This window comes from Lutra lutra, chromosome 1, assembly GCF_902655055.1.
Source record: "Lutra lutra chromosome 1, mLutLut1.2, whole genome shotgun sequence".
NCBI classification, from domain to species: domain Eukaryota; kingdom Metazoa; phylum Chordata; class Mammalia; order Carnivora; family Mustelidae; genus Lutra; species Lutra lutra.
The window spans coordinates 2,613,794-2,639,254 of NC_062278.1; the positions used below are offsets into that span (position 1 = coordinate 2,613,794).

Sequence of the window (25,461 nt, forward strand, 5' to 3'; positions counted from 1 at the left end):
GCCACGCGCCCGTCCTCTGGAGCCCCGACCCCGGGGCCTGCCCGGGAGCCCCTCCTGTGGGGGCAGCGCCAGCCTCTGGGGAGTCAGCAGTCTGGAGCCCCATCGCGAGGCTAACAAGCGCCCTGTCTGCCCTTATCGCGTCTCTGAGCGTGAGTGGGGGCCTACAGCCGGCGGCCGAGCAGAGCCCTTGGCGCTCATTTCCTTTTCCTGCCTGACCTCGGGAGCTGGGGTAGGTGTGGCCAAGCTTTTATTAGGCCAGGGATGGTTCCCTGCTTTCCTGACGTCCGTGCCACCCAGATAAGCTTTTACATGCTCCGTCGTGTACTGACGTACTGGCCACAGGTGTTTTTCCTTTTCTGTTTGATGGCATCATTCATGCCTGGGGAATGTGGCCTAACCAAACCCCTGATTTAATGTCATTACACAAGGGTGCTGTCGGGCGAGGGTGCCATGGGAGTGACAGCTCAGAAGGGCAGCCTTGGCCTCCAGGAAGAGACTCACAGAGACGGGCAGGAGAACCATATATGGAAGAAGGAGGTAAAGGATCCATATTCTTAATATGTAAAGAGTTCTCAGAATAAATAAGAGCAGCATTTACCTTACTAAGGGACATCCTTTGGTTCCCCCACCCTGCCCCCAAAGGTGTCTGTGGCTCCTTCCCGTGGTGACAGACCTCAGGAGCCACCCCTCTCTCAGCCCGAGCCCATGGGATTCAGGGAGCTGAGCTGTACTGCAGCTCCAGAGGTCAGACGTGGGGTGCGCTCCGGGCTGACAAGGGCCTCCCCGGGCCACGCCCTGGCTGGAAGCACTGAGCAGAACTCGGGAGCTCCCCAGATGTCTGCCATCACCACTGTTAAGGTGCCATGAGCTGCAGGAAGACAAAGTCCACACAGGGCAGTTGAGCTGGGAGATGGTGGCGAAGGTGCTAGAGAACAGAGACACTGCCTACAAGGGCCTAGATCAAGCTCAGCCTGAAGCCCGTGCCAAAACCACAAACTTTCCTTCTTAGCTGAAAGCCATTTGGGTTCCATTACTTGTTTTCACAACTGAGGGAGTCTTGGCTAAAAGCCACTCACAGAAAATGGGGCATAAAAGGAGAAGTGACCCTCTAAAGAAACAGAAATGGCCAAGAAACAGGAAAATAAGAATCCATCTTCGTAAGGACCCTGCAGAATCACACATTAAGAGGCACACACTGTTATGAATTGAATCATGTTCCCCCAAAAGAGAAACTAGATCCTAACCCACGTGGGGACCTGAAGGAAATGTTCTTTCCCTGGAAGGGTGTGTAGGGCCAGGGGTTGCGGCTGTGAGACGGGACTAGGGCAGGCCAGGGGGCAGGACAACCCGGCAGGACAGCCCGGCCTGCCGCGAGAGGCCCAGACCAGCGGCAGCCAACCCCCCCAGGGAATGTGGCCTCGCTGGCCTGCCTGACCACGCATGTGCATGTCATGGGACCGTGGTGGGCATGGCTGGAGTGGGGTCTCCCCGTGAGTGGGGCGGGTGCAGGGCTGGAGCCCCACCTGCTTCTTTGGACGTGGGGTGCTCAAGGTCCAGTAGCCCCAAGAACCACCATTTCCTCCTTACCAGTGGGAGTCTGACACACAGAGACCCCTGCACCATAGACCCACACACATCATGCGCCCACACGCCACTGTCCACGGGAGCCGAGGTGTCCTCTCCTGGGAAGAGCCTTGCAGGTGCACGGTGACAGCTCAGCGTGGCAGGCGGGGTGAGGTGGCAGGCACGCCCCCGAGAGCCTGCCGTCTGGGCCCACCTCGGCGCCCCGCGCGGCCTCTGGCCCACGGGGATGGGGGTCTGGGCCCACCTCGGCGCCCCCGCGCGGCCTCTGGCCCACAGGGACGGGGTGGGAGGGCGCCGGATGGTCCTGTCCTGCTTTGGGTTCTTGCTGGACTCTCGCACCTGGTTTGTTTTTTTTCGGTTAGTATTTGGGTTTTACTGTGATAAAATATACATAACATAAAATTGACCATTTAAACCATTTTTAAGAAGACTATTATTTATTTTAAAGAGCTAGAAGGCAGTGGGGAGGGGCAGTGGGGAGAGGGAGAATCTGCAACGGATGCTGTGCTGAGCGCAGAGCTGGACATGGGGCTGGATCTCACCACCCCGAGACCCTGACCTGAGCTGAAATCATGAGTCAGACGCGTAACCGACTACGCCCCCAGACGTGCCTCGTTTCAGCCATTTTTAAGCGCACGGCTCTGCGGCATTAGGCGCATCTGCACTGCTGCGCACACTTTACCACCCACGTCTCCAGAACTGTCCATCTTTCCAAACAGAAACTGTCCCCATGGAACCCTGACTCCCCACCCCCTCCCACAACCACCATTCTGCTTTCTCTTGGAGTCTGACCGCTGTAGGAAGCTCGTGTCCATGGGACCAGCGGAGACCCGGCCTCCGGTGACTGGCTCAGGTCACTCAGCACAATGTCCTCCAGGCCGCCCCGCGTTGCGGCAGGTGGGTGGCTTAAGTAGTCCAGCGTCTTCCATACGGCAGACGTCATCCCCCGTCGAGGGACACTCCGGGGGCTTCCATGTGTGGGTGTCTTCAGACACCAGCCACACCCCTGCACACACCCACGGGTGGAAATAAGCCGACACAGAAACAACTCGGGGTTGAGGCCAACCTTCTGGTTGCCCCAGGACGCTGGGCGGTTTCCAGCACACGGGGGGCCCTGCTCTTCAGATGGGAGCCTGGGAGGCCGGGCGGTGGTGGCCTTGGACCTGAGGACTGAAGACACCAGCTAGGAGAGCCGGCCCCCTTCTGAGCAGCCCTGGAGAGGGACCCCTGGAATGGAGGCCTGAGACTGAGCATACCCAGGGGACCTGTGGCCCCTGACCCAGGCGGGCATCCTCAGACACGCCGGACAGGTGGGGGTGGGTAGAGTGAGCTGTGCTGGCAGCAGTGTCCCCGCTCGGCCGTCCACGCTTTCAAACATGGGCTCTGGGGCACACGGCCCCCTCCCTGTGGGTGGGCACAGGCTCTTGATTGACAGGGAGGAGGGAGCGTCCTGAGAGCCGCTGGAGCCCATCCGAGGCCTGTAGGAACTTGCAAAGGAAGACGTCTATCCCTAGAACCTGAATGTCTCCTTCCCCGTTCTCGCTCCCCTTCCCTCCACTGGTTTTGGAGGCAGAGGCGGAGAGAGCATCTGGCCCAGATGACTCGCAGTGGCTGGGCCTGGGGGTGGGCACTGTGGCTTGTCCCTGGGTCCCAGTCTGGGATGACGCCCGCCACTCAGTCCTGGAAGGAGCAGGGTCCCAGCACCAGCCCTGGGGCCCAGGAGCCTGGGGGGAGTACAGAGGAGGGGGTGGAGGGACCGAGAAGGGAGAGGGGTGGTCTGAGCGCCTTCTCTGAGCAGCTTAGCGTTAGGTGGGGGGTCCCGGAGGAGGGCACCCCCGGAGTGGAGAGATGGGAGCAGGCATGGTCAGGGGGAATTCAGTTCTGGAGCCAGAGGACAAGGCACAGCAGGACACCTGGCCTCACGCTCCGGAAACAGTCCACGGCCCACGTGCCCTCACCCCAGCTGCCCGACACCCAGGCGTCTGTCCTGCTCGGCTGAGCCTCCCCCTGCCGCTAGCTCAGTCTCCCCCTCACCCCATGGCCTCTGGAGCCCCCAGAGCCCTGCACATCGGGGTCCCTTTTTGCCTTCCCTCCACTGGGGGGGGGGTGTCCCTGAAAAGCCTCTCATGTACTCCTCGCACCAACCCAAGGACCCTGGGACCACACGCCATTGAACGGGGACTGCAGGAGCTGGGCCATGAGCTGGCCTGGAGTGGACGCCCCAGCTGCCTCCCCTTGCTCAGCTCCCACTGACTTGTCCCCAGTCCTAGGGGCCCGACAGCCGGTGGCAAGGGAGAGGGCCTTCCCGGTGGCGGTGTGCAGAGCCCAGACCACGCGCCGTATGGGCAGGCCTGCGCGGAGAACGTATTTGCCCCAAAAGAGCCCCTGGGGTTCCCTCTGTCGGGATGGAAACAACGCTGATGTGGGCAGCGGGGTGGTGGGGACACGGGGCCTCCCCTGCTCTTGAAAAGCTAAAACTGCTTTGGGGTTTGGAGTAGCTCCCACCGTCCCACGGCATAGCTCAGCCTCCTCTGCTGGCGGACATGGTGAGCAGAGCCAGGAGGCAGCCCACCACGTCCTCTGCACCTGCTCCGTGATTCCGAGTGGCCCCAGCCACTGGGCAGGTCTCACACTTCCGTGGTTCCAGTCCTGGTCTGGCCTGTCAGTTTTAGGTCTTTGGTTTGTGAGAAGAAAACTCTAGAAGCCTCCTCCAGGGTCTTGGAGGGAACCAGAGAGTCCCGGCCCCCGGAGCAGGGCTGGCTGGTCCTTCTTCCCAGTCCAGCTGGTCCTGAGAGGCTCCACCCACCTGAAAACGCGCCCTGTCCTGAGTGGTTTGGGGCTGCGCTGTTTGCTTCCTCACCAAATGTTTGTCCTTTCTGACTTCCCAGGGATCACTGTGGAGACGCGAGTGCCACCATGGAGTTCTGGCCCCGCTGGACACTGTCACACTTGGTTCCATGGCATATCTCTGCACGGCTCATTGCTTGTCACCCTGCACCTGGGACATGTCATGACGGCAGGTGCATGGTCTGGTCACCAGCTCGTAGTCCTTTCTGCTCGTCGATGCCTGTGACGTCTTTGCCTCCTCATGACATAAGTCTACGTGTTTTCTTTTTAATGAACAATACAACAGCGATACCAAAAACCATGGAAACCAGGTCAGAAAGAATGAAACACCTTTGCAGGCTGTACGGAAGAGGCTGGGTGCAGAGCCGGGAGCCGCGTGTCCTCCTGGGCCTCCGAGTCACCTTGGTAACCGGAGACGGGGGTGAGAGGCTCTCTGCTCTCTGTGGCCCCCACGCCTGCTGTGGTGGCCTGAGCCCGCAGGTCCCCAGTGTCTGCACGCCCCGCCATCCCTGCGACCCCGTCTGCAGCCTCCAGGGACCATGCTCCATGCTGGGGCTGCGCCGTCCCGAGCTGGCTGGGCCAGGTGTCCGGTCGTGACCCCGATGCCTCTCCAACAGCCGCATCATCTCCAAGCCGGGCCCCGGGGGGAGGTCAGAGCAAAGCCTCATCAGAGGGACCAAGATGTCAGCATGGAGGGAAGGACAATCAGTGGTTAAATCGGAGATGAAAGTGCCACCTGCGTGGCAGGATTCCAGGCAGACCCTAAAACCATGATGCTGATGACCGTTAATGACAGGGAGAGAGGCTTCCCGTACGCAGCTGGCGCAAACGGCGTGCAGAGAGGCTGTTGTTACGGAAAGCCTCGGGGAGAAGCATCACGCCACCCGTAGCATCACGGTCTTTCGTAGTTTCGGTCTTTGTGTACTTTTGCATTTTCTAAATTTCCTACTGAACATTTTTTTATTGATTTTGTGTCCACTCAGTGATACTGAAAATGCCTGTGGTCCATCCCAGGGTCCCAGAAAGACCCAGTGTCCCGACCTCTTGGCCACTGCCTGTCCCTCCCATGGGTCCCCCAGGAAGCTGCTCCTGGACGGGGAGTCTTTGCCTCTGCCCCAGGGTCTGGGCTGGCCAAACCACTTAAACTCCCACCCCCACCCCCCGCAGACCTTCACCCCTGTGCTCTATCCCTCCTCCCCCCTGAGGTGGGAAGCCACACTCGGGACCGGTCCCCGGCCAGACGAACATCCCAACTCCTTTCCCCTCCTCATCCTGGCCTCTTTTCCTGGCAATGCCCCACCCCTCCTTGAGCCCAGACACCCACTGGGCCACACCGGCCCTCACGCAGGCACCTCCTGAGAAAAGTCACACGGCCGCCGTGCAGTACCTTGCAAAGGCACATTGGGCAATGCCGGGCGTTTCCACCATCTCTGCCTCTCCAGCCTACGAGCTGGCCTGGATCCCCCCCTCTCCTGCGTCCCCTCACAATGGCCTCCTCCTGCCCGCCTGCCCTGTGTCCTCCGCCTTAGCTCAGGGGACATGGAAGGAGCCCCCCATGGGAGGCCACTTCCCCTGCCCACCCCCTCTGCTGTGTCACCTGGAATCACTTTCTTCCCTTCCGTCTCAGCTTCTAAAAGCACCTCCCTCACCATCTCATGTCCTGTTGTCGGTCTCCTTAGCTAGACCCCGCCCTCGAGAGAAGACGCCTTGTCTATCCCCTTCCTGCTGTGCCCGCACTCCCAAACCACGCACAGTGCATGGCAGACATTCGGACGCCTGGAGGGTGACTCCCGGGCACCGCACGCCTGGCCCTCCCCTCCCCGGCAGACCTGCCCCTTCCCGCCCACTCCATCCCTGCTGGTGCCCCTGTCACTGTCCACGCCGGAGTCTGGGCACGCGCCTGTTCCCGGTTCTGACGAACCGTAGAAACTCACATCGTTTCTGACTGGATGGCAGCCAGCGGATATCCCGGAGACAACCAGACAAGAAGCCCTGCTCCCAGAAGGAATCGAGGTGCTCTGGGCGTCTCCTACGCAAAGCCCAGAATAAGGGATGTGGCCACATTGGGGCTCCTGGTCCTGGTTCCTGGTCTGCATGAGGCCAGAGCATCCCAGAGGACCCTAGCTTTTCTCCCCAGTCGCTTGGGACCACCAGGAAGATGGAGGGGAACAATGGCACTCATAGGTGTGGGTTCCTCCCACCCGAGGGCAGCTGCTTTACTCTGGGTGTGCGCCCAGGACACGTGACCACCCCCCAGGTCTCTAGTGAGCCCGATAGGTACTGATGCCGGCGTCTCGGGCCCTGGCTGCTCCCTCGCCCTGTGCTGACTGTCCTCCCACCCCCGCTCCCTAAGACCACAGTCTACAGAACACGGATTGGGGAGACAGACGTCCGAAGGCCTGTTGACATCAACCACAGCCCTGCTTTAGTATCAGGCCATTAGGCACACTGAGGATTCCTCACCGGTGCCAGAGACAGAAACGGGCACCAGAGCCCCGGAACTCTGCATCAGGAGCCAGCAGGTCCAAGGGTAGGACACGTTTGCTGGTGTGTGTATGTGCCTAAGCCTGGGATGTTGGAATTCTGCCCTGCCTGTCCCATGGCTGCCTCTCCAGGCCTCCCCAGGGCCCATACCCCGGCCCGAGGGTCCCCAAGACCCAGGATGCCTCCCCTCCCAGCCTGTGGAGGGCCTGGACCAAGGAACCTGACCGCCACCGAGGTAGTCGCAGACCAAATGCATCCCAGAGGAGCCGTGATTCGGGGGGGTGAGACCATTGGAGCCGGTGGCCCACTGAGGCTTCGTGCTTTCTTCCCGCCTGGCGGACCCAGGCCGGGGCAGTGTGGATGCGTCTGCAAAGGTAACACACAGCAGAAGGGACCATGACCACCGCTGAGGCCTGAGGATGCTGCTGGCAGCCCGGTTTGTCGTCTGGGGCTGATGCCTTCAATAAACCACACTAAACCAAATGAAACAGCTGGGAGCACAGAGAAGGGCCTTGGGTGTCTGGGAGGAGAGTGTCCAGAGAGGAAAGCACCTCGCCTTCCTATCGGTGATGAAGGGAAAGCCATCTTGAAAGGGGCGCTGCTGTCCCCATCCCCTTTAACCTGGAGAGAGCAGCTTCAGAGCACCTCCTGGGGACAGGCTGGCTGCCCTCCTGCGCCTGGACAAGTGCTGTCTTCAAACCCCACCTGCACTTACCGACGTATTTCAAGAAGTTTACAGCTTGTTCGTGCTTAGCACCTCGGGAGCCCGGCCAGGAATACAGGAATATCAAAGAGACCCACTTGCTGGGGGTCTCCCCACCTCAAGACTTAAGAGCAGGAAGACGAATTCCAGAAACACTGCAATGACAAGTCATGCGTAAGAAATTCCAAATAGAAGAGAATCGGGGTTCCTGCTTCTCCTGAAACGGCCGCGGCCCACGCAGCAGACCCCCGCGTGCGCCCCCGCAGACCCCGAGCATTTCTCCCGCGACATTCGGTGAGCATTCGTCCCATCTTTGCTTCCCTCTACCGAAGCACACATTACGTATTTTTTTTCCTCCCTCGTAACATGTGCAAAGCACACAAGACTAGAAATCTGAAAAGAATTCAAGAATTCTGGAAGGAATTCTGGCCTCCCTGTGCCAAGGATCCAGATGATAATGGAAGACACTTGGGAGCGGGCGCCCATCACGGGCAAATTCACGGGGGTGCCAGGAGGAACCCAACTGGGAGAGACGGCAGCCGTCCTGAGGTCAGACACTCCCTCCCTCCTGCCTGCCCTCTCGGCAGAGCGCGCTCTGCACCCAAGCGCTGGGGGCTGGCCGCAGCGCACACAGGGCTGTTCAGATGGTGGGAAGCTCAGGACAGGCTGGGAGCTGGGGAGGTCATGGGCGCCAGGGTGCAGGGACCTTCTGTGCAAAGGCAGCTTTGGCTCGTTGGCCGCACTTTTTACTCAGCGATGACAAAATGTTTCCAAACAGCCGGCCAGGTGCTTGCAAACACCTATGACCTTTCCAAAGACTTGGCTGGACCTGGGGTCGGAGGGGGTGGAGGAGCCCCATAGGCTGGATGTCCCCTGGATGAGCCTGCGGAAAGTTCTGGGCTCCCAGAATTGGGGGGAGGGCAGGTGAGTGTCCTCAGGCCCCTGGTTCCTTCTCTCTGAGTCTCGCTCTCCCGAGCAGATTCGTGGGATGCCCCAGAAGGGAAGAAAAGCAGTTGTAAATGACTCCGCGGGAGAGAGTAAAATCCTCCTCCAAATTCTCGGGGGGGAAACCTGGGGCGGGTAATAAGGTTCTGAAAGACGAAGGAAAACTCTGGGGTTACCGGTGTCGGAGGCCTTTCAAAACTGACCCACAAACCACTGCCCAGGGAGGCCCATTGGGAAATATTCGGTCCGGCTGCCAACCACGCATCAGGAGAAGCACAGCTCAGTCCGACGCGATGCCCTTGCCAGGCCAGCCACGTCTCCAGGCGACGGTCCACACGTGGAAGCTTCCGGAAGAAGGCTTCTAAGTCGTGCATCCATCTCCCTTAATGCTTGTTCCCCAGCCCCTCCAATGAAGGAGCATTTCACGTAACACAAAGGAAAACGATTTCAGGTCCGATACAGAACTCAGATCGCACACCACGGCCTTCCTAATGCCTGACGCCCAAACGGCACTGTCCACCCGCCGCCTCTGTCTTCCCTCGGACACTGTTTTCTTTCCTGCCCAGGCACAAAGGAGCACGGGGGGGGGGGGGAGCAGCGGGGCCCACAGCGCTTGTCACCTTTGCCAATGTCATCCTGTCCAGCCACAGGACCACCCCCCCCCAGCTCCAGGGAAACAGGCGCTGACAGAAGCGACCGGCCCCACAGCCCCTGCCAAGTGTCCAGCGCTGGCAGGAGCAAGTCCTGGCCTGACGTGGATGCACCTGCCCGCGGGGGCCGCCCCCCAACAAGCAGAGTCCGCCCCGGGTCTGGACACACAGCCCCGGGCCGATCCCATGTAACTCGGTGTCCACAGCGGGTCCGAGAACCCGAGGACCCACTCCCGGCCACACGGCTGGCGCTCCCGGAAACCGGCCTCGGGCCTCTTCGCCCCTCTCCATCCCGCCGGGGCCTCATCAAAGTCGGGCCGCCCGACAAGGCCAGCTATGGGGTGGGGGGCCTGGCCCGCGCTGACCCGCGTCCGCGGCAGGAGGGGCAGGGCCGACGGCACCAGGCCCGGGCGCGTGCGGGATCAAGGCCGAGAAGCCCCGCGGTCGGCGGACGCTGCCCGGTCCCCCGAGTTTCCCACCGGGACATGGTCGCCCGCAGCCGGGGGCGTTTGTCGCGAACGGAGCGGGTCGACTCGGGACTGGGAGCGGGCGTGTCCCCGGCGCCCCGAGGGCCGTCCTGCGGGTCCGCGGGCTCCCCGAGCCCCACCTGCCGCTTCGCCCGACGGAGGCGCCCGGGCCGGGCCGTCCGGTTGGACCGCGGGAGACGCACGGCCGCTCCCCGATAACGGGGCCCCGGACCCGGCGCGGGGAGGGGGCGCAGCCGCCGCTGTGCGGAGCTTCGGGGGGCGAGGGGGCCCTGCTGGAGCAAGCCCCGGGGGCGCGCAAGGGGAGGGGCGCCGCGCCAAGGGCCGTGCGCGCGCTGCCGGCGGAGCGGGGCGCCGGGACCCGAGGCCGAGCCGCCTGCAGAGCCCGCGGGTCCCGGCAGGGGGCGCGCGCCGGCGGGAACGCGGGCGCGGGCGGGAGGGCAGGCCTCGGCGGGCCTCGGGCGGCCGGCGCCCCTGACGTCACCGCCCCGCGGTCGCCGGGGCGACGGCCCCATCAGCGCGCGCGTCAGAGCCTCCAGTCTCTTGGCAACGGCCCGATCTCCCGCTCTCCCTCCGCCTGGCGCTCGTCCGCGCGTCGCTCTGGCGTCAAAGTGACGTCAATGGGGATGTATCAATCCGGCGGCGACGGCGGCGGGGGCGGGGCCGGCGGGGCGGGGCGGGGCCGGCGCGGCGCGGCCGGGGGCGGGGAAGAGGCGCGGCCGGGGCGGGGCCGGGGCGGGGCCGGCGGCGGGCGGCGCGTGCGGCCCGAGCGCGCGGCGCGGCCTCAGAGCTGACATGCGGCGCGGCCCGGGCGGCGGCGGCGGCGGCGGAGGAGGAGGCGGCGGCGGCGGCCCAAGCAGCAGGCGCCGGAGCAGCGCGAGCGACCGAGCGGGCGGCGGGGAGCGCGGGGCGAGCGGCGGCCCTGCCTCGGCGCGCGGAGGGCGGCAGCGGTAAGGCTGCGGCGCTGCCGGGGTGGCCGCCACTGCGCTCGGGGCGGCGGGGCCGGGGCTCTGGGGCTCGGGTTTGCGGCGCCGCGCGGGGCTTTGGGGCCCGGAGGCGCGCGAGTGGGGGTCGCGGGCCGGGACCACTGCCCTCGCCGCCGGGCTCCCCTTTGTTGTGGGGCGGGCGGGCGAGCAGCCCCCGGGGCTCGCGGTCGGGGTTGGGACGGCGGGGCGCGGGGCGCGGGGGAGCGGGCGGCCCCGCGGGGTGAAGGGCCGGCGGCCGAGACGCAGCCGACCGCGGGCGGCGGGGCGGGGGGTCGGCGCGGGAGCGGGTCGCGGCGCCCCGCGGGGCCGGGGGTCTCGGGGGCCCGAGCGCAGCGGCCCCGGGCCGCGGGGCGGGCGCGGGAGCGGGTGCGCGCCCGGCGGGGTGAGGAGGTTGGTCGGAGCAGCGCGCGGGGGCGGCGGGGTGCGGGGCGCGGGGCCGGGCGGGTCGGGGCGGCCGGCGCTGAGCGCGCTCCCGGCGGCCCGCAGGTGCGGCGCGGAGCCATGGTGATCATGTCCGAGCTGAGCGCGGCCCCCGCCGGCCCCGGCCAGGGCCAGCAGAAGCCCCTCCGCGTGGGCTTCTACGACGTGGAGCGGACGCTGGGCAAGGGCAACTTCGCGGTGGTGAAGCTGGCCCGCCATCGAGTCACCAAGACCCAGGTGCGTGCGGCGGCCCCAGCCCGGGGCTCCCCCCGGGTGTGCGGGGAGGGGGAGCCCCTGTCCATCGCGGACCGGCCCGGCGCTGACGGTTCTCGGTCCCCGTGAAGAGAAAACGCTGTATATCACGATCCCGAGTAATTTGTGCGGATGTCGGGGCCGGCGGAGCCGGGAGCCCCCGAGACGTAGCTCACGATCCGAACTCGGACTGTCAATACTGCTGACGGTCACTCTGCTTATCTTTTTCCTCCAACTTTTTTTGATGTTTTGGGGCCGTAAAGTGTTTTAGAAATGAAGCTGTAAAAAATATAGTGTGTAAGCAAAAGGTGTTTTTTTTTAAACAGACTATCCTTTTTTTTTTAATCCATAGGTTGCAATAAAAATAATTGATAAGACCCGATTAGATTCGAGCAACCTGGAGAAAATCTACCGTGAGGTTCAGATCATGAAGCTTTTGAATCACCCTCACATCATAAAGCTGTACCAGGTAAGGGCTCAAGTTCGCCTTTCCCCGGGGTCCCGGCAAGGGTGTTGTTCTCCACAAGAAGCCTGCAGTTTCCGGATTTTGCCCCTCTTTGGGTGTTTGTGGCAGTCGGGGAGGGGAGGGGGTGTGTAGAGTAAACGGGTTCTTGTTAGGTCTTCGGATGTATTTTCAATTATTTTCTGGCTTTTGGTTCATAATGGGAAGTTTGTTTCATCAGAATGTTACTTAGTGTTGGCATTCATTCCCGTTTTAGATGCGTAGAGCTCAGATGTTACTATGAAAACAGACAGCTAGATCTGTTACTGTCGCAAGTCAAGTGCTTCGTGTAGAAGGACAGATTTTAGTGAAACGAGACACTGTCTGCTTTTGCAGATAATTGTTAAAGTTGAAAACCGGCTGCTCTTACTAGTTTTTGTAAACTTACCTTTGCAAAGGCTGCAGTGATCGTCCGTCTTCCCCTTTAAACTCTTCCACCAGAAATGGAGAGAGGGAAATGCTTTTGCCCTGGCGAGAACAGGGAACTTGCCATTTAATCCACGTTAGGAACACGCCTCACCCTGTCCGCCTGTTGGTTTGTCTTCTGACTTGATTTTTGTTATCGTGTTGAAACTAAGAAATTATGTCTTTGGGATGTAAGCGTTGATTTAATTAGGGCCGCAAACGAAGCTGTCTTGGAGTCAGCTGCCGGCTTGTGCAAATGGGGGGCAGTCGGCTGGCAGAAGAGGTTCTTTGCAGATGCTCAGTGCTCCATCCAGCTGGGCTGGACGCAAGGTCCGCTCGGTGATTCTCGTGAAGGCCTGTGACTCTGAGATGAACGTGGCACGGGGTGCGCGTGTGCCCATGCAGTTGGCAAGGCTGGGTGTACAGTGTGGTAGGAGAGGGAATTAGAATAGAAAATTACCCCACGGAAGCCGCGTCATTGGGCTTGTGTTCCCCGGAATGCCCGTTTACTCAGTCATTAAGAGCAGGGCGCCCGTCACTGTCCGCGCTGGCTGGGCTTTGTTCCTGTGTCGTCTCCAAGTCGTGCTGCTCTGATAAGAAGTTTCCTCATGGTCCCTGATGTCAGTGCCTGAGAAATGTGCCTGGCCTGTTTCCGCAGGAGGGGGCTGAACCCTGTTTTTGACTTTGCCGGAGGGATGAGCCAGGCCGCGCCTTCCTGGGCTTCCTGTCCCCCGGCCGGCCCACTGTGCGGAGCAGCCCGGTTAGAGGGCGCACGGCCCGCGTCCCTGGAGTTCACCGTCCTTTCCGGGGGGTGTTTGGTGGCTGAGTGGCTCGGAGAGCAGCGGCTCCCGTGGGACGGCCGTGCCTGTCCTTCCCCGCGGTCCGACACCGGTGTGATTCTCCTCCGGCTGGCCCAGGCCCGCAACCTTGGGGAGACACTTCCCTCTTGCCTTGAGCATTTCTAAACCTCGAAACATGTTCAGTCTTCGTTCTTTCTCTTGTCTCTTGAATCGAGGGAAGGGATAAACCGTGGGCTTCTTACTCGCGACGGCTACACACACCGAGGGCCGGGACGGTTAAAACTTCCTGGCCTGCACCGCCTCCCCTTTCTTGTTAGATTTATGGCTGAAAGCAGGTGTCTTTAAAGTGTCTTTTTTAAGGAACAACTATATTTTGAACCTTAAAGAAGCCTGCTTCCATAAGAATGTGCTGTCTCTGTGTGTCTCTCTCCGAAATATTTTAAAATAAAGGGACGCGCATTGCTTCTTCCTGCAGTGTCACAGATTTAAATTCTACCTTGTTTCTGAAAGCCTCTTAAACATGGGTTTTCGGAGCGAGGTCGCGTTCTCGGATCAGCACATGCACCTGGCGGGTGTGTTTGACCTTGGGTGTTGCTGTTCACACGGGCCGAGTGGCTCTCGGTACAGAGAGCGTCTGTTTCTCACCTGGCGGCACCTCCGGTCAGCCCCTAAGTTACCAAGTCAGTGAGGCCGGTGGGAAGCGGGTATCGGCGTCCGGGTGAGCTCGGCGGCTGCAGGCCAGGCTTCCGGCGGAAAGCCACAGCGGCGCTCTCCCAGCGTCCTGGTGTCCGGGGCTGAGGCCTCGGGGCGGCGAGGCCGCTGGGCGAGCGCCGTGATACGGCGGGTTCTGGCGCAGCCGGCTAGGCGGGCCTGTGCAGAATTCCGCTCCGATGTTTTAAATTCTTGTTTTGAGTAGGATCCCCTCTCTGTTCTTTTAACGCAGAAGTGTGTGTTTTCTCTTCCTCCTTAAACATACTGGATGCACTCGTCCTGGGAAGGTTAACAAGTGACGGGTTCCAGTGGTCTGGTCACACCACGGGTATGTTCCCTTTCCGTGGGGTTGAACGTTAGGTCTTTGTGTTTCTAGGTTATGGAAACAAAGGATATGCTTTATATCGTCACCGAGTTCGCAAAGAATGGAGAAATGTTCGGTAAGCCACGCCTCTTTTTGGTATCTGGTGCAAACAGACCTGGGAACTTGTCCCCAGCCGCCCCTCCAGCCTCCGGGCTGCCCCTCCCGAGCTCCCATGGCGCTCTTTCGCCACGCCCCAGAGGGTGGCCAGCTTCGGGGTGTCGCGCTCTAGCTTTGGGCTGTCACTCCTCAGATTATTTGACTTCCAACGGGCACCTCAGCGAGAACGAAGCGCGTAAGAAGTTCTGGCAGATTCTGTCGGCGGTGGAGTACTGCCACAGCCACCACATCGTGCACCGGGACCTCAAGACGGAGAACCTGCTGCTGGACGGCAGCATGGACATCAAGCTGGCAGGCAAGGGGGCCCGGGCCCGGCCACCTTGCGGGGGTGGGGGGTGCCGACCACCCAGGGCCCCTGGGCCGCTTGCACACACAGCTGTAGAACCCGGACCCTGATGTTTCTACCATGACTTCACCGCCCGTGTTCTTGTCCCTCAGATTTCGGGTTCGGGAATTTCTACAAGTCAGGAGAGCCCCTGTCCACGTGGTGTGGGAGTCCCCCATATGCGGCCCCAGAGGTCTTCGAGGGGAAGGAGTACGAAGGCCCCCAGCTGGACATCTGGGTAGGAGCCCGCGTGTGCGGCGTGCGGGGCCCCCAGTGCTCTCGGGAATGGCTACGGAGCCCGGGGCGCGGGCACTGACAGGCGGCCTGTGGTCCTTCGCAGAGCCTGGGTGTCGTGCTCTACGTCCTGGTCTGCGGCTCGCTCCCCTTCGACGGGCCCAACCTGCCAGCTCTGCGCCAGCGGGTGCTGGAGGGCCGCTTCCGCATCCCCTTCTTCATGTCTCAAGGTAGGCGCCGCCGCCGGCCTGCTGCGGGGACTGTCACGTCCCCCGGGAGGAATGTTTTGGAGAGGGAGGAGGAACTGGTCACCCGAATTGCCACCTGACTGGGCCAGAGTGTGCTGTCAGGTGTGCAGGTCAGCTGCCCGCGGGCCAGCCCACTGGGCGTTTTCCCTGTGCCCTACTTATGGGGATGCGGGTGCCTGGGCTCTCTGCTGTCCTCTGGAAAGGGCCTGGTGTCGGGTCCCCCACCGGCCCCAGCACTGGGGATGCTGGCCCAGTCACTGCAGAGTTTAAGTCTCCCTTTGCCTGGGCCGGTTAGCAAGACCACGTCCCTGGCCATTTGCCCTCAGGAAGGAGCTCTGGTCCCCAGCAGGGCTGCAGCGGGCACCGGGCGAGGGGTGGTGGGCACGTGCCCGCAGCTGGCTCCTGCACCAGGCTTAGCGGGCCCCCCCTCCCCCAGACTGTGAGACCCTGATCCGCCGCATGCTGGTGGTGGACCCCGCCAAGCGCATCACCATCGCCCAGATCCGCCAGCACCGTTGGATGCAGGCCGAGCCCTCCGTGCCGCGGCCCCCCTGCCCGGCCTTCCCCACGCTCGGCTATGCCTCCAGCCTGGGCCGCTACGACGAGCAGGTGCTGGGCGTGATGCACAGCCTCGGCATCGACCGGCAGCGCACCGTGGAGGTGAGCACCCGGCCCACCCTGGCCCCACGGGTCCCCCAAGAAGCGGGGGCGAGAAGCGGGCGCTCTCCCATCGAGTTAAAACGGGAACCTGGGCTAATTTAAGGGCCAGCTGTCCGCTCCTCTAGAGGACCTTTTGGGCCACCCAAGAATAACCCTGGGAGCAGTGTTTGAGGCCCCGCCCCCGCTCCCCAGCCCCTCCCTGTTCCCCCCCCACCCCCCCACCCCCAGCCCTGACCCCTGCTCTGACCCCGCTCCTCTCCGCCTCCCCCAGTCCCTGCAGAACAGCAGCTACAATCACTTTGCTGCCATTTATTACCTCCTTCTGGAGCGGCTGAAGGACCACCGGCCCACCCCGCCAGCGGCCCGGCCCAGCCCGGCCCGGCCCAGCCCCGCCCGGCCGCAAAGGCCCAGGAGCTCGGACCTCAGCAGCTGTGAGGTGGGGGAACTGTCCCCTTTGCGGGCTCTGCTCTGGATGGTGTCCCCCACCCCCGCCCGAAATCCCTTGCCGGGACAGGCCTGGGAGCCAGACACTGAGCGCACGGGGTCCGGGGCCACATCTCCCGCCCATTAGGCATGGGTGTGTGTGGGGGGTGGTTCCTGTGTGAGCCACGGACCAGAGGGGGCACTGGCTACCTCTGCTGAGGGTCAGGCACCCCCCCATGGCCACTTGTTCCTTAACCGTCCCCAATCTGGCCTCTCGACGCCTTCTGGTCACCCCGTGCAGCGTGTCCTTGGAGAGGAGGGTGCCTGTGTCCTAAGCCCAGTCAGTGAGCGACTGATGTCTGTCAGCCTCACAGCAGAGCCGGTGGGGTCTTCCTCGTGACGCTGCTAGTGACGGTCCCCAGAGCCGCCTGCCTGATGGTGTCTGTCCTCTGCCTGCCCGCAGGTGCTTCAGGAAGGCCTCTCCGGTGACTCTTTCCAATCCTCCCTGCTGTGCCCACAGCCCCAGGCCTTGGGGCACTCTGTCCTGCAGGCCGACAAGGACTGTGACCCCCTCAGCTCCCTCCAGGTGTGTGACCTTCACCGGGTGGCCGTCGGGGGAGGGGTTCTCCCAGCCGTAGTGACGTTCCCCCCTACCCAGGCCCCACGGAGCCCTGGGAGTTACTGGTCTGTGTCTGTCCCCTCGCAGCCCTTGCTTTTCCCCCTGGACGCCAACTGCAACGGAGTGTTCCGGCATCGCTCCGTCTCCCCCAGCGGCCTGCTGGACGTGCCCGTCGGAGAGGAAGTCAGGCAGGGCCCGGGCCTGGAGGAGGAGCGGGAGGCCCAGAAGCCCCTGTCCGGCGGCACGGGCCGCAGGCACACGCTGGCCGAGGTCTCCACCTGCTTCTCCCCGTGCGCCCCTCCGTGTAAGTGTTCCTGCGGGCCAGGGACGCAGGCCTGGAGTGCGGCCCGAGTGGTGGGTTGACGGTTGAGGCTCTGACCCACCAATGTTATGTGAACGTTTCTTGCTGGGCAGTTTCTGATGACACGCGTCCAGATTGGTCACTTGTTTGACTGCCTCTGCCCCCCGGGCCACGCAGATGATGCCACAAGACTGCACGTGGCCCTCTGGTGGCAGGACTATGGGGTTTAGCTGCCCCTGGGGGCCGGGAGGGCAGGTCCTCCGTCCAGACTCTGGGTGACCTCGTGGGAACCCCCCCACCCCGAGTCAGCTGCAGGGGCCACTGCCCGCTCGTGGTGGCCGGCCATGTCACAGCTCCCAAACTCCGATAGCCTCGGGCCGTTGTGGGCCCCTCTGCAGCATGGCTGAGGGTAGACACGTGGAGGGAGGTATGGCTGCCCGCCCCGTCCGCAGGCTGAGTGGGCACCCATGGGCCAGGGAGAGGCTGCGCCAGGCACGGAGAAGGTGTCCCTGCCTGTTCCTCTCCCAGAGCCGTGGCCACTTGTGATTTCCAGTGAGAACGGTTGGGTCCCGGGGATCTGCTTCTGGCCTCGGGAGCATCAGGGCCCCCTCAAGAGCGCGTGCTCCTTCCCCAGGTATAGTCATCTCTTCCTCTGCTGCGAGCCCGTCGGAAGGCGCCAGCTCCGACAGCTGCCTGACCTCAGCGGGCGACGGCCCGGCGGGGCTCGGTGGACGCCTGGCCGCTCAGGGGCTGGTGGGCACCTGCTCCCCTCTCAGACTGGCCTCCCCGCTCCTGGGGGCCCAGTCAGCCACCCCAGTGCTACAGGCTCAGGGGGCCCCAGGAGGGGTCACGCTGCTCCCCATCAGCTTCCAGGAAGGCCGGAGGGCGTCAGACACCTCGCTTACTCAAGGTGACTTCTGCTTTTTTGCACACTTCCCCTTCCCAATAGATGCTCTGTGGCCATGGAGGGCATTGCTTTGTCCTGGGGCAGATGGCATGTCCCCAGCATCTACCCGGGCCTGGCCTAGCGGCAGAGCTCCCAGATTCTAGATGTCCTGCTCTTCCGGGACAAGCTCACCCAGTCTTCTGGTGGCTGGTCTGAAAAGCCCAGTAGACACTTGGATGCCCAGTCCCTCCTAGTTTGGAGACGGTGGCTCCCATCTGCCTTCCTGGGCTCCCTCCCTTGTCCCAAGGCAGTGCTCATGCCCTCCTTCCCCAGAGGCTCGTCTGTCCCAGACTTGTACCTGTGCCCCAGGAAGGGCTGTAGCGAGAAGCGGCCAGGTAACCAGAGGGTACCTGTGACCCCGGCAGGAAGGCAGGCCATCCATCTGTCCCCTCACATTGGCGCCGGGTCTCTCCTTCCACCTCCCCGCGGTCTGCAAACCCCTCCCCGGCCTTGGGGAGGAGACCCGCTGACCATCCTGGCCGCCCGCCCTCTCCCCAGGGTTGAAAGCCTTCCGACAGCAGCTGAGGAAGAACTCGAGGACCAAAGGGCTTCTGGGCCTGAACAAGATCAAGGGGCTGGCTCGCCAGGTGTGCCTGCCCTCCTGCTCCAGCCGTGCCTCCAGGGGTGGCCTGAGCGCCTTCCAGCTGCCTGCACAGAGCCCGGGCCTGCACGGCAGCGGGGCCAGCAGCCGGGAGGGCCGGAGCCTGCTGGAAGAGGTCCTGCACCAGCAGAGGTACGCGCTTGGCGCCCGTCAGGGTCCCCGCGGGATCACTCCCGGGCAGCCCGCTCTCTTGAGTGACCGTATCTCTCTAGCTGGTCCCCTTGTGTGTGCGATCTGATGAGCACGCCACCCCCAGCCTGGGGAGGGCTGCGAGCGAGGTCGGGCCTCGTTCCCTGTAGAGGGTGGCGGAGGTGGGGAGCCGTCAGGTGCCCTCACTGTGAGGCCCGCCCGTAAGTGGGGGGGCGGGGGGGCCGTGACTAAGAATGTCACGTCTGGTTGGCGTCTCAGCTGCTGCGAAAGCCAGACGCAGAATGGAAATGTCAGGAATTGCTCAGGGGATTAGTCACGCATAGCGTGGCGCGTGGGGAGCAGCTCCAGCCGGAGGCTCGGCGGTGGGGAGCCCCGGGAGCGCGTGCGCCGGGCCGGGCGGCAGGACTTGTTGGGCGGCTCAGCGGACAGGGCGGCCGTGACCTGGTCCCCCTCCCCGCCCCCTCGTGCCCCTCCAGGTTGCTCCAGCTGCAGCACCACCTGGCGGGCCCGCCCAGCTGCCCGCCGGCCCCCCAGCTGCCCCCGGCCCCGCTGGTCCTCGCCCCGTGCGACGGCGCCCTCCTGGTGTCGGGACTCCAGAAAGAGCTGGGGCTGGGGCCCGGCCCGCTGCTGCCGGCCCACCTCCTGCAAGCCGGGGGCTCCCCGGTGGCCTCGGCGGCCCGGCTCCTGGACACCCACCTGCACATCAGCCGCGCCCCAGCCCCCCATCCCACTGCCACGCTGCCCCCTGGCTTTGTGGCTACGGGGCTGCCGCAGGCGGACTGCGAGATGGAGGACCTGACCTCGGGCCCGCGGGGCACGTTCGTGCTGGTGCAGTGAGGGCCCCGCGTTCGCTCGGGCCGCCGGCCCTCGAAGCAATAATTTCGGAGTATGGGAGGACGGTGCCGGACCCGGAGCCAATACGTTTCTAGAAGCGAAACAAGCAATACGTTCGGTGTTTGGGCTTTTTTGTTGGTTTTTTTGTGTTATTTTTTCCTTTGCACTGAGCAAATGTAACTCTGAGTAGGGCCTGGAAACTTTCTGAAGAAAAATAATAACCGAGGGGCGTGTTGGGGTGGGCAGACGGGAAGGGGACCGCGGGTGGCGGGGCGCGAGGCGACCGGGCTGGGCCGGACGGGCCGGGGCCGCTGTGGGCGGCCAGGGGCGGCGGGAGGGGCGGCGAGGGTGGCGGGGGCCGCGGAGGGAGCCGTGCGTGCGTGTGTGCCTGTGCGTGTTTAGTACCTTTTGTTTTAGTTAACGATTCTCCGCTTCCCGACACATTTACACTTCAGAGCGAGAACTGTGAACGTCTGCGCTAGGCATCCGTTTCCACAAAGCTCTGTTGGCCGGCCCAGGAGAAAGTACTCGACCAATTCCTGGAACTCCCTACCCTGAAATCAGAGCCCCGAGGACGGTTTGTTCCCGATTTCAGATGAGAACTTTTATCAACTGCTTGAGTGTCGGGTTTCCAGGATTCTTCAGAGGACCCCCAGGAAGAGCCTGGAAGGGGGTGGGTGACTGGGAGGCTGGGGATCCCGCCTGGGGCCCATGGCCTCGAACCCCCCGTGTGCCTTGGAGGGGCCCGGAGAGGTTTCTTCCTGCTGCCCGTCTTATTTCCGCTGCTAGTTAAGTTTTTATGCATTTCATTATCAGGGTCCAAAAAGAACAACCGACCGGGGATGGAGCGTGCAATATGGCAGGGGTGTCCTGGCGGGCACGGGGTCCCGGTTGGCTGCCCCGCCTGCCCATGGCCGTCTGGCGATCTGGGGTCCCCAGCCTTCCGCAGGCCCCACGCTGGGTGGGCTCCCGTTCAAGAGCGTGGCGTGAGAGGTCGGATCTGTGTTGTTCGAGCTTCGTCCCTTTTTTAGAGCAGACGTTGTACATGTGTATAAATAGGAAACAGACAGACACTACTTATTTTTTATATTTTTTACTACACCTTTGTGTTCCCGGTTTAAATCCTCCTCTCCGGTAACGTTACAAAGCGCGAGCCCCGGTCTGCGTGGAGGAGGGAGACAAGGTGTGTCCTCCCTGCAGGTGAACCCGGGCGGCGGCTCCGTCCCACAGCCGCCGCCGCCTCACCCCTGCACCCGTCCGCCCCTGATCCTTTCCCGACCCAGGTGCCTTCAGCTCACTTTGGCTCTTACGACCTACAGTATTAACAGGGGAAAGGTGGGCATTTGTAGAAGCCAAAGACTGCCCGGGCTCCCGGCGGGCAGGAGGCCGCGGGCCGTGCACCCGGCTCCGTGTGTCTGCCCCGCTTCCTGCTGCCGGTCCCCCTGCACCCCACCACCACCTCTGCTACTGGCCTGTGGCTGTCGCCGGCCTCGGGGAAGGGACTGTTTTCGTGCCTGGCCGCTGAGAAATCACCAAAGCCTCCTGCTGCTCGCAGACGGGGGCTGGGGGCAGGAAGGTGTCGGCGCAGCCCGGGCCCAGGCCTCCAGGGTCCACAGAGGCCGTTCGGCTGACTCCCCCTCGTTCCACTCCTCGCCGTTCTAACGCCACAGATCAAAGGCCTCAGAACCGTGACAAGCACTTTACTTCCTCGGAAATTTCCTTTCTTGCTGTGAGTCGTGTGTCCCTGCGTCTTGTGTGTAGGCGTGTGCGACGTGTGCTCCATAGTTCCCCACACGCGTGGGGCAGGCTGGGCGCCGGTTCTAGGCACTACGTGATCTGAGATGTACATAGTCTGTTTTTTTACTGTAACTGGTTTAATTATTTTATTTCTTATGTTAACATGAGAAATGTATGCCAAATGATTAGCGGGTGTATGTTTTTTAATTTAATATTTAAATAAAATATTTGGGCGAAAACCCTTAGCCTCTCCGTGTGCTTCATCGGTGTGGGAAGGCCGGCCTTCCAGCTGCTTCCTCTAGCCGCTCTCGGGGTTCGTGTCTTAAAGGGGGGGCACAGTGCCAGCTCCCGCATCAGCCCGGCCGCGAGGAGCCTGCGGCCCCCTGGCCTGCCTGCTGACGGCCACCGCCTCCCCTCCTCTGGAGGTGGGGACCCGCCTGCCACTGAGCCTCAGGTCTGGGCGTGGGAGGAGCGGCCCTGGGCTCAGTGCACCTGGGCCTTGCTGGTTCTCCCTACCTTCCCGGGGCAGCCGGTGGCAGGCTCTGCTCACCTAGTTCTTCCCCCTGCCCCGACCCCATTCATGCCTCCCTCCTTCCCCCAGAATTGCTCCGCAAATCCATTGGCAACTCAAGGATTTGGAAGACTCTCACGGCCTGTCGCTCCACCTCTTAAAATCAGCTCTACCGAGTCCTAGCCGTACCGTGAACAGGGCTGCTGGGTGAACAAAGGATTCCCTTCATTTTGATTCCCTGGCGCATATTTTTTGGGTAAAAAGTTCTTTGATCTCTTTACGCCCAATGGGACAGTCATTGTCAAAAAACTGTGGAATGGCCCCCGGGACCCCATGCGTGGCTGGTGGGAGAGGACGTGCTGTGGGGAAAGCCGCTGGCACCGCCGCTGGCACCTCCATGACAGATCGAGCAGTTGCCGTGTCGCACGCTGGTGGGCACAGGCAGTGGGCCCTGGAAGCAGAGACTCCCGGCAGATCCCTGCACCCCTGGGTTCACACTGCTACTCTAGCCAAGAGGGGGACACAGCCACAGGCCTGCTAGCATGTGATTGGGCAGGAATGAGGCCCGAGGAGTAGTGCTGGGCCATGAGAAGGAGGGAACTCTGCCTCCTGCTGACATGGGGACGGACCTTGAGGACATGACACTGAGCACAGTAAACCAGGCAGAGAAAGACACATCCCCATGTGACCCGCTGACGTGGCTGCCCAGAGCCATCAGATCCATGGAGACTGGAAGGGGGATGCTGGGCGACAGGGGCTGGGGCAGGGGAGCAGGAAGTTAGTGCTGCATGGGGACAGAGGTCAGTGCGGGAACAATGGAAAGTTCTGGAGACAGTGGTGAGGGACGTGTGACAACACAAGCAGACTTAAGACCACTAAACTGGACACCAACATGGCTGAGAGGTGACTTTCATGTCACACGTGGCTCTAGGTTCTCCTGGGGAGAGGCCCGGCTTGCAGAGTGGCGTCCCGTGGCGGAACAGTGAATGAGAGGACGCAGCAGGACAGCAGGCAGGGGTCCCGGGAAATGTCCGAGTCTGCGGCTGGCCCGGGGACTGCAGCACGCGTGACCGCAACTCAGCTGGTGCTCGCATAGGAACAGTGACCACATCCTGCTCTGGGCGGAGGCTCTGGGCACTGGGAGTCGGCAGGGGCCTTGAAGGGGTGGGGGGCTACAGCCCTGTGCCTGTCCCCAGCCAGGCTGCTGGATGCAGGCTGTGTGGCTTGGGCCGCAGAGGATCCTACTGCGTGCTGACCTGGCGTGGGCCGTGGCCCCCCAGGGAGCGAGAAGGGTCCATGGCTCAAGGCTTAACCACTTGTCTCCAACTGCGGACTCGGGAGCTTTCTCCCTTCACCGGGTGTGTCCTCTTCCAGCTACAGGGCTCAAGTGTAACCTGGGGTTCATGGGTCCCACTGGGTCATGGATCAAAGACCACGAGCAGCACGGGGTGGGCGCACCTGCAGAGAAACGCGCCCCCAGAACAGAGCAGCTCTGCCGGCGGGTGACTGGCACACAGCCCCATGCACCCTTCCCATGGGTGTGGCTCAGGGAGCTTGGACCGTGGGCATGGCTGTCCCCAATACCAGCGTGCCTTCACCCAAAAAGCCCCCGGGGTCCTCGGGGACCCTTCCTCTTCCCCCCAACTATTCCCTGTCACTGTGGGTTAGTCGTGAGTTTTCTGGGGTTTCCTACAGACAGGCCATGCCTCACCTGCCCTCCGTTTGCCCAGCTTCTTCCTCTCGCATGGTTGCGTGGTGGCTGGTCCCGGGGCGGCCCCTCCCTGTGCCGGCCCCTCCCCGCCACCGAGCGATGCTCCCTGGTGTGGAGACGCCCGTCTGGGCCGCGCACCTGTGTGGGCTCTTCCCGGTGCAGCTGCTGGGAGGGTCTGCGCCCATGTCCGTGTGGACGTGGCCTGTTCAGCCTGGGTGGGGAGAGGTGGACACACAAGGGCTGCGTCATGGGCCATGATCGCCGCTCACTCTAGCAGATGCTGCTGAGCCCAAGCCACTGAGGGGCTGGGCCGTGTACCGACCCGCCCGCGGCACGGGGGCATTCTGGTGGTTCCATCCCCCGGCGCCGGGCAATCCTGGTGCCATGCTAACAGGCGCACAGGGTGTCCTCCTATGGCTTTGTTTTGCATTTATTTTGCATTTTCCTGAGGACGAGTGATGCTTACAGGCCGTTTCTCTCAAGGTTATTGAGTCCTTGCCAAATTGTTAATTGGATCGTTTGGATTCTTATTACTGAGTTGTAGGAGTTCTGTACCTCGTTCTCATGTACGTTTCTTTCTCCGACATGTGTATGTGTACATATGAACGCCTACACGTGTGCATAGACCCACACGCACGCATACGAACACACACGTTTCCCCCACCTGTGACTTGTCGTTCGCCGGAAGAGAGGAGTTCAAAGTTTTAATTTTTACTAAGTCCTACGTGTTTTGTCTTTTCTGGAGCATCTCGTGTCCTAAGAGATTCCCCCCCCCCACCAGCGCTGAGAGGCTCTCCCGAGCTCCCTTCCGGAGGCTTCCTGTGTGCTTCCCTTCCGGTCTGCGTCTGTGATCCACTCCGGGCTGAGTTCGCCAGTGGCCTGGGACAACAGCTGAGGCTTGTTCTTTCTCTGTGCGTATCCAGCTGTCCCAGAACCGTTTATTGGAAAGTCTCTCCTTTGCCCCCGTTGAATCAATTTGAAACATTTGTTGGAAATCAAGTAACCATGAGCCAAAGGGGCATTTCCGGACGTTGTTCTGCTCTGCTGGGTGGGACGTCTCTCCGGCAGCGACACCACAGTCTGGATGATTTTGTTACTATAGCTGAAGCCTTCATGACAGTGCGTGGTGTCAGTCTGCTTCTGCGGTTCTGTCTCTGCGTTAGTGCTGCTTGTCCCGGGCTGTCACACTGCCACACACACTTTATTTTATTTGTTTTTAAAAAAATTTTATTATTTATTTGACGGAGAAAGAGAGCACAAGTAGGCGGGGCGGCAGGTAGAGGGGGAAGCAGGCTCCGCACTGAGCAGAGAACCTGATGCAGGACTCGATCCCGGGACCCCGGGATCACGACCTGAGCCGAAGCCAGAGGCTTCACGGACGGAGCCCCAGGCGCCCCTTCCCTACACATTTCAGAGTCAGCTTGTCCTTCTCTGTCACCCGCACCGAGTCTGTCTGCGTGGGGTTGGTGTTCTTTCTTCCCCAAAGGTCTGAGGGAGAGCATCGGAGGGAGCAGGTGGGGCCGGGCCTGCTCTGCGGGGAGGCTGTCAATCCCACAGCCTCACAGCTGCACCGAGAGCCAAGCAGAGTCCCTCTTCCATTTCCGAGCGAGCTTTGGACGTTTGTGTTTTTCAAGGCAATTGCGCATTTCCCCTGGGCTGTCGGATTTCTTCCTGAGGCTCGCAGTCACCTCCCGGCCTCCTCTAGCTGTCTGCGGAATCTGCAGCCACGTGCCCCAGGCGCGGAGCCTGGTGCGGGCCGCACACGGGTCCGTCCCAGGGGGAGGCGGGCGCGCGCGTGTCCCGGGGCTGTCGGGGGGCGCGCTCCGGGAGCACGGGCAGCGCGCTGGGGGACACCGCCGCCCGCATGCTCTCCGCCTCCTGCTTCTCCGTCTTCTTTCTTATTTGT

The 25,461-nt window shown here is 62.4% G+C and overlaps 1 protein-coding gene across 2 annotated transcripts; it reads left to right on the plus strand.

Annotated features, from left to right (window-relative positions):
• Positions 1-10,568: 10,568 nt before the first annotated feature.
• SIK1 (salt inducible kinase 1) lies at positions 10,569-21,576 on the plus strand. Of its 2 annotated transcripts, XM_047719125.1 has the most exons (14): positions 10,569-10,648; positions 11,171-11,341; positions 11,709-11,825; positions 14,151-14,214; positions 14,389-14,550; positions 14,694-14,818; positions 14,921-15,044; positions 15,499-15,722; positions 15,994-16,158; positions 16,609-16,731; positions 16,852-17,068; positions 17,700-17,975; positions 18,510-18,744; positions 19,239-21,576. In XM_047719125.1, the coding sequence occupies exons 2-14, from the start codon at positions 11,186-11,188 to the stop codon at positions 19,597-19,599; spliced, it is 2,349 nt and encodes a 782-aa protein (XP_047575081.1). In that variant the 5' UTR covers positions 10,569-10,648; positions 11,171-11,185; the 3' UTR covers positions 19,600-21,576. The 2 variants fall into 2 exon arrangements, with proteins under 2 accessions (XP_047575081.1, XP_047575090.1); XM_047719134.1 differs by lacking the exon at positions 15,994-16,158.
• Positions 21,577-25,461: the final 3,885 nt, after the last annotated feature.

Bases quoted from the DNA above. Each gene is read 5' to 3' on its own strand.
- SIK1 (XM_047719125.1), top strand. From the start codon at position 11,186: ATGGTGATCATGTCCGAGCTGAGCGCGGCCCCCGCCGGCCCCGGCCAG. The intron at 14,819-14,920 runs GTAGGAGCCCGC...GGTCCTTCGCAG, and splicing joins GCCCCCAGCTGGACATCTGG to AGCCTGGGTGTCGTGCTCTA. The intron at 16,159-16,608 runs GTGGGGGAACTG...GCCTGCCCGCAG, and splicing joins CGGACCTCAGCAGCTGTGAG to GTGCTTCAGGAAGGCCTCTC.